Below are 7968 nucleotides of genomic sequence, written 5' to 3'. Positions count from 1 at the left end.
AATTAAATTGCGGACGCTTAGTGAGGAGGCGCCACACATGCTGGGCAGCCTTGCCCTGTGCTGGACAGCCCCCAGCATGTGAGGAAATGGACGCACATTTTGCTGCGGGTGCAACGATCTGCGTCCATCTCTGAATGAGGTCCAATATCGGGTCCTTTTGGTAGATATCTTTGATCAAGAGTGATGGGTCACATAATCAAAGCCGTACGTTTCTTGCCAGAACGCTCATGCCTACACATTACACAATAAAACAGGACGATCCCCCGATCATTGATACATCAGCCCAACAATTGTATAGTGTGTACCTAGCTTACAGTGTCTATGAGAAAGGAAGGAATACCCCAGTGCAGCTAATGATGACTGAACAGCAAGCCGTGTAATATTCTCCTGTATTACACCTACTGGTGGTGACAGATGTTTCTCAGTCTTTATAGAACAATCAGTTTCTCTGGACAATGAGTACAGGAGGAAACCTGGAGAGGTTAGTCTCTATCTATTGTGGCAGCCAGTTGTAAGCCTGAGTGCCTCCTCTGTGTCACCTCACCCCTCCTCCGGTGGAGACAGATAAGGAGACTGTGTATAACTTGGCACAGCATGGTAACACAGGGGGAAGAAAGGACAGGACTCCCCCCATTTCGTCCCTCCCCCGTCTGAGCATCTCCTTTCCTTACAGCTGAGCCTGAGTGCAGAGAGTCTGAGAGGAGAGAGGGCAGAAGGCACTCCACCACCACTCCCCGGAGTACAAGCAGCAGCGGCTGTAGTATAAGTGGTGACTGAGTATTGCAGCAGGTACAGACCAGGGCTCTGCCTCCTCACTGGGGTACCACCTGGCACAGGACTGGGGTTATCTGGGCACAGAGCTGCAGGGATTGGATGTCACTGCTCCTCCCGGGCACAGCTGGGCATTACCCCCTACACTGCTGCCTATAGACACCCGGGGGTACCGCGGGACTAGTGACCTGAGCCGGACAAGGTCCCCCTCCCCCCCTACAGGTGCCCGGCGGCATGCTGCACTCCCGCTGCTGTACCATGTGCTACTAGTGCTCGGTCAGCGATCCCTGTGTCGGCGTGCACTCTCCCTCCCGGGCAGCGGCTATGGACCCCGGCGTGGAAGTGTCTGTGTGGCCGGCCACCAGCTGCAGGAGCCTCCGGCAGGAGGATGACAAGGGAACGGTGCAGGGGCTGCAGGCGGAGATGGAGGAGTTCCGGCGCGGCGTGGAGAGGCAGCTGGACGACGTGCTGAGGCTGGCGGGGCCGCTCTCCCGCTCCGTCACCGACCTGCAGGGCGAGAACCGGCGGCTGCGGGAGCAGGTGGAGGCGCTGAGCCGCCAGGTGGAGGCGCTGAGCCGGGCGGCGGGGCTGAGTGGCGGGGAGGGGCAGGCCAGGTACTCCAGCCATGCTCTGCTCTCCGTGTCCGGGAAACTGGCAGCTCAGGTCAGTCACGCACTGTGCTATCTTTCTGTATACTCTGTCTGGTCACACTGGATGTATAGCTACTTACCACCTTAATAGAATGGCAGAGCTGGATGATAGATAGGCACTCCTGAGACACACATCAGTATCATTGCCCCTTACTGGAAAGCAGAGCTGTCAGCTGTGGTTCATCTCCAGGCACAGTCCCAGCTTTTAGCAATTTGTCCCTAGAAAGCTTTTGTTTCTGGGAATGTGCCGGTTTTTCAGGATTGTCCAACTCTACCTGCCAATTCCTCTTATTTTGCATATCAAGTTCCATTCTCAGTATCCATTCTTATTCTCTTGATGTATTAGGTTAATGCAGAGTATTTAAAGTGCAAGAAAAGGACACTTTTATAAGAAAATTAAATATACATGTCGTGATGGGAGTTGTAGTGCGTCAAGGGTAAACTAGACCAGTGGGTCTCAACCACTGGTTCTCAGGACCCCAAAGGTTCACATTTTCCAGGTCACTCAGTAGGAGCATAGGTGTATTCATTACTCACTGACACACTTTAAAAGGTCCACAGGTGGAGCTAATTATTTCACTTGTGATTCTGTAAGGAAACTTGGAAAACATGAACTGTTTGGGGTCCTTAGGACAGAGCTTGAAAACGTATGATTCTAGACAGCACCCAGGTGTGCCTCTGGAAATTGTATAAGATGTTGGTGCCTGTGGCAAAAAAAATATGTTCATTTTATAAAGAGATGGGTTGCAGTGAAACTTTGGAGTGCCTGTAATTTTACTTATGTATGGGGAAAAAATATACATACCTCCCAACATGACTCTCTGCAGGAGGGACACAATGCTCTGCTCCTGGACTTCACTCTTAATTTATGATTTCCATCACCTGTATTGAACAGGTTAATCGAAATCCTAAATTAAGAGGGAAGTCCAGGAGCAGAGTGGAGAGGGTCATGTTGGGAGGTATGAATGGCTTACGGCCATTAGGTCGACATGGAAAAAGTCGACATGAGTTTTTCACTCCCCCCCCCCCCCCCCCCCCCCATACTTTCTGATCCACGTGGACTACAATTGGGATCAGTAACCTTGCCCGAAGCATGGTGAGGGGACACTGTGTACTAATTGGGGTTCCCGGTCACTCTACGAAGCAAATAGCACCAAAAAAACCTTTAAAAACAAAAACAAAAAACCTCATGTCGACCTAGTCACCCTGTCGACTTAATGCATGTCGACCTAATGACTTTCGACCTAATGACCCATACCCGTATGAATATATATTCCAAATAGCATAACAAAGGGCTGCACTCTAATGGACAATGAGTTAAAAATAATCTTTATTCCATATATTAGTGCTTCCCTAAGCTGGTCCTCAAGGCACTTTAACAGTCCAAATTTTAAAGCACAGGTGACTTGATTAGTACCTCATTCATGTCTATATAACTATGTGTGCTCAGCCATCGATATTCTTAAAACCTGGACTGTTAGGGTGCTGTGAGGTCCAAATCTGGGAACCACTGCCATATATTAACAATGTCAAAAATAACAGATGGGGATTGGTGATGAAATAATAAACATAACAATATACAGGCAAGATGTGCTAACAGGAAAATGTGGTCAAAACTCTGAAAATGTATAGAGCTCCAGAAATCAAATCTTTCCAGAGCTTGTACCTGGTAGGCAACCCATAGATGGCGTTAACTAATAGAAGCCTGTTGGCTACTTACCTTATAGTTCTCTTATACCCCTTTTCCACTGCTTAAAAAACCCGGGTAATTGCAGTGTCTTCACGGGACGTGGCTCCTAGGGAAAAATCCCGGGCCTACTGACCCAGGAATCCTGGGTATCGAGCAGCGTTTTTAGCGGAAAATCTCGGGAACACTGCAGTGGAAACAGCTCTTACTCAGGTTTTTTGACTCTGGTAATTGCGTAAGCTGCTGATTGGTTCTTCCAGTCATATCTGCCTCTGTGCCAGGAGTGAATTTATATGCAATTAGATGCTGTATCTAATATTTTATATGTAATTAGATGATGCATGTTTTATATATTATCTGGAGAAACTCATATTTTGAATTAAATATACTGTATATTCAGTATAACATAACATTATTTCTCTAACGTCCTAAGTGGATGCTGGGGACTCCGTAAGGACCATGGGGAATAGCGGCTCCGCAGGAGACTGGGCACATCTAAAGAAAGCTTTAGGACTAACTGGTGTGCACTGGCTCCACCCCCTATGACCCTCCTCCAAGCCTCAGTTAGATTTCTGTGCCCGACGAGAAGGGTGCACACTAGGGGCTCTCCTGAGCTTCTTAGTGAAAGTTTTAGTTTAGGTTTGTTATTTTCAGTGAGTCCTGCTGGCAACAGGCTCACTGCATCGAGGGACTAAGGGGAGAAGAAGCGAACTCACCTGCGTGCAGAGTGGATTGGGCTTCTTGGCTACTGGACATTAGCTCCAGAGGGACGATCACAGGCCCAGCCTGGATGGGTCCCGGAGCCGCGCCGCCGGCCCCCTTACAGAGCCAGAAGAGCGAAGAGGTCCGGAAAAATCGGCGGCAGAAGACGTTCCTGTCTTCAATAAGGTAGCGCACAGCACTGCAGCTGTGCGCCATTGCTCTCAGCACACTTCATACTCCGGTCACTGAGGGTGCAGGGCGCTGGGGGGGGCGCCCTGAGACGCAATAAAACATGATAAAAATACCTTACATGGCAAAAAAAAAAAATACATCACATATAGCTCCTGGGCTATATGGATGCATTTAACCCCTGCCAGAATATACAGAAAAACGGGAGATAAGGCCGCCGAAAAGGGGGCGGAGCCTATCTCCTCAGCACACTGGCGCCATTTTCCCTCACAGCTCAGTTGGAGGGAAGCTCCCTGGCTCTTCCCTGCAGTCACTACACTACAGAAAGGGTTAAAAAAAGAGAGGGGGGCACTAATTAGGCGCAGTATTAAAACATACAGCAGCTATAAGGGGAAAAACACTTATATAAGGTTATCCCTGTGTATGTATGTATGTATATGTGTATATGTATGTATGTATGTATGTATATATATATATATATATATATATATATATATATATATATATATAGCGCTCTGGTGTGTGCTGGCATACTCTCCCTCTGTCTCCCCAAAGGGCTAGTGGGGTCCTGTCCTCTATCAGAGCATTCCCTGTGTGTGTGCTGTGTGTCGGTACGTTTGTGTCGACATGTATGAGGAGAAAAATGATGTGGAGACGGAGCAGAGTGTCTGTAACAGTGATGTCACCACCTAGGGGGTCGACACCTGAGTGGATGTACTGTTGAAAATTACGTGACAGTGTCAGCTCTGTATAAAAAAACAGTGGTTGACATGAGACAGCCGGCTACTCAGCTTGTGCCTGTCCAGACGTCTCATAGGCCGTCAGGGGCTCTAAAGCGCCCGTTACCTCAGATGGCAGATACAGACGCCGACACGGATACTGACTCCTGTGTCGACGGTGAAGAGACAACCGTGATTTCCAGTAGGGCCACACGTTACATGATTGAGACAATGGAAAATGTTTTATACATTTCTGATAATACGAGTACCACCAAAAAGGGGTATTATGTTCGGTGAGGGAAAAACTACCTGTAGTTTTCCTGAATCTGAGAAATAAAATGAGGTGTGTGATGATGCGTGGGTTTCCCCCCGATAACAATTGATAATTTCTTAAAAAGTATTGGCTGTATACCCTTTCCCGCCAGAGGTTAGGGTGCGTTGGGAAACACCCCCTAGGGGGGATAAGGCGCTCACACGCTTGTAAGAACAAGGGCTCTACCCTCTCATGAGATGGCCGCCCTTAAGGATCCTGCTGATAGAAAGCAGGAGGGTATCCAAAAATGTATTCACACACATACTGGTGTTATACTGCGACCAGCAATCGCCTCAGCCTGGAGGTGCAGTGCTGGGTTGGCATGGTCGGATTCCCTGACTGGAAATATTGATATCCTAGATAAGGATAGTATATTATTGCCTATAGAGCATTTAAAAGATGCATTTCTATATATGCATGATGCACAGCGGAATATTTGCCGACTGGCATCAAGTATAAGTGCGTTGTCCAATTCTACCAGTAAAATGGTCAGGTGATGCGGATTCCAAACGGCATTTGGAAGTATTGCCTTTGAAAGGGGACATTTGGGGTCGGTCTTTTAGACCTGGTGGCCACGGCAACAACTGGGAAATCCACGTTTGTACCCCAGGTCGCCTCTCAAAATAAGACGCCGTATTATCAGGCGCAGTCCTTTGTTGGCAAGCGGACAAAAGGTTCCTCTTTTCTGCTCGTGACAGAGGGAGAGGAAAAAGGCTGAAGAGATTACCCAGTTCCCAGGAACAGAAACCCTTTCCCGCCTCTGCAAAGCCCTCAGTATGACGCTAGGGCCTTACAAGCTCAGGCACGGTGGGGGCCCGTTCTCAATGAATTTCAGTGCGCAGTGGGCTCACTCGCAAGTAGACCCCTGGATCCTTCAGGTAATATCTCAAGGGTACATATTGGAATTCGAGACGTCTCCCCCTCGCCGTTTCCAAAAGTCGGCTTTACCGACGTCTCCCTCTGACAGGGAGGCAGTTTTGGAAGCCATTCACAAGCTGTATTCCCAGCAGGTGATAATCAAGGTACCCCTCCTGCAACAGGGAACGGGGTATTATTCCACACTATTGTGGTACCGAAGCCAGACGGCTCGGTGAGACCGATTCTAAATCTAAAATCTTTGAACACTTACATACAGAGGTTCAAATTCAAGATTGAGTCACTCAGAGCAGTGATTGCGAACCTGGAAGAAGGGGACTACATGATGTCTCGGGACATCAAGGATGCTTACCTTCATGTCAAAATTTACCCTTCTCACCAAGGGTACCTCAGGTTATGGTACAGAACTGTCACTATCAGTTCAGACGCTGCCGTAGGGATGGTCCACGGCACCCCGGGTCTTTACCAAGGTAATGGCAGAAATGATATCCCTTCGAAGGAAGGGAATTTTAGTTATCCCTTACTTGGACGATTCCCTGATAAGGGTAAGATCCAGGGAACAGTTGGAAGTCGTGTAGCACTATCTCGGGTAGTGTTGCGGCAGCACGATTGGATTCTCAATATTCCAAAATCGCAGCTGGTTCCGACGACTTGTCTTCTGTTTCCTAGGGATGTTCCTGGACACAGTCCAGAAAAAAGGTGTTTCTCCCGGAAGAGAAAGCCAGGGAGTTATCCGAGCTAGTCAGGAACCTCCTAAAACCGAACCAAGTCTCAGTGCATCAATGCACAAGGGTTCTGGGTAAAAATGGTGGCTTCCTACGAAGCAATCCCATTCGTTAGATTCCACGCAAGAACTTTCCAGTGGAACCTACTGGACAAATGGTCCGGGTCGCATTTTCAGATGCATCAGCGGATAACCCTGTCACCAAGGACAAGGGTATCCATCCTGTGGTGGTTGCAGAGTGCTCATCTTCTAGAGGGCCGCAGATTCGGCATTCAGGACTGGGTCTTGGTGACCACGGAGGCCAGCCTGCGAGGCTGGGGAGCAGTCACACAGGGAAGGAATATCCAGGGCTTAGGGTCAAGCCTGGATACATCACTTCACATAAATATCCTGAAGCTAAGGGCCATTTACAATGCTCTAAGCTTAGCAAGACCTCTGCTTCAAGGTCAGCCGGTGTTGATCCAGTCGGACAACATCATGGCAGTCACCCACGTAAACAGACAGGGTGGCACAAGAAGCAGGAGGGCAATGGCAGAAGCTGCAAGGATTCTTCGCTGGGCGGAAAATCATGTGATAGCACTGTCAGCAGTATTCATTCCGGGAGTGGACAACTGGGAAGCAGACTTCCTCAGCACGACCTCCACCCGGGAGAGTGGGGACTTCACCCAGAAGTCTTCCACATGTTTATAAAACTCGACAAGTATTGCGCCAGGTCAAGAGACCCTCAGGCAATAGTTGTAGACGCTCTGGTAACACCGTGGGTGTACCAGTCAGTGTATGTGTTCCCTCCACTGCCTCTCATACCCAAGGTACTGAGATTGATAAGATGGAGAGGAGAAAGCACTATATTCGTGGCTCCGGATTGGCCAAGAAGGACTTGGTAACCGGAACTTCAAGAGATGCTCACGGAGGATCCGTGGCCTCTACCTCTAAGAAGGGACCTGCTCCAGCAAGGACCCTGTCTGTTCCAAGACTTACCGCGGCTGCGTTTGACGGCATGCCGGTCGAACACCGGATCCTGAAGGAAAAAAGGCATTCCGGATGAAGTCATCCATATCCTGATCTAAAGCCAGGAAGGATGTAACCGCAAAAACATTATCACCGCAATTGGCGAAAATATGTTGCGTAGTGCGAGGCCAGTAAGGCCCGACGGAGGAAATTCAACTGGGTCGATTCCTACATTTCCTGCAAACAGGAGTGTCTATGGGCCTGAAATTGGGGTCCATTAAGGTTCAGATTTCGGCCCTGTCAATTTTCTTCCAAAAAAGAACTAGCTTCAGTCCCTGAAGTTTAGACGTTTGTAAAAGGGGTACTGCATATACAGCCTCCTTTTGTGC

The 7968-nt window shown here is 48.7% G+C and overlaps 1 protein-coding gene across 2 annotated transcripts in view; it reads left to right on the top strand.

Annotated features, from left to right (window-relative positions):
• Positions 1–590: 590 nt before the first annotated feature.
• Positions 591–7968, top strand: part of SMTNL2 (smoothelin like 2) — a 202373-nt gene continuing 194995 nt past the window's right edge. For both annotated transcript variants that reach the window (XM_063956136.1, XM_063956135.1), the window contains exon 1: positions 591–1434. In XM_063956136.1, coding sequence (XP_063812206.1) covers positions 1096–1434 — 339 coding nt within the window. In that variant the 5' untranslated portion in view covers positions 591–1095. The remainder of the gene's footprint in view (positions 1435–7968) is intronic.

This window comes from Pseudophryne corroboree, chromosome 2, assembly GCF_028390025.1.
Source record: "Pseudophryne corroboree isolate aPseCor3 chromosome 2, aPseCor3.hap2, whole genome shotgun sequence".
Classification (NCBI taxonomy): domain Eukaryota; kingdom Metazoa; phylum Chordata; class Amphibia; order Anura; family Myobatrachidae; genus Pseudophryne; species Pseudophryne corroboree.
This window is presented reverse-complemented; position numbering and strand designations above follow the sequence as displayed.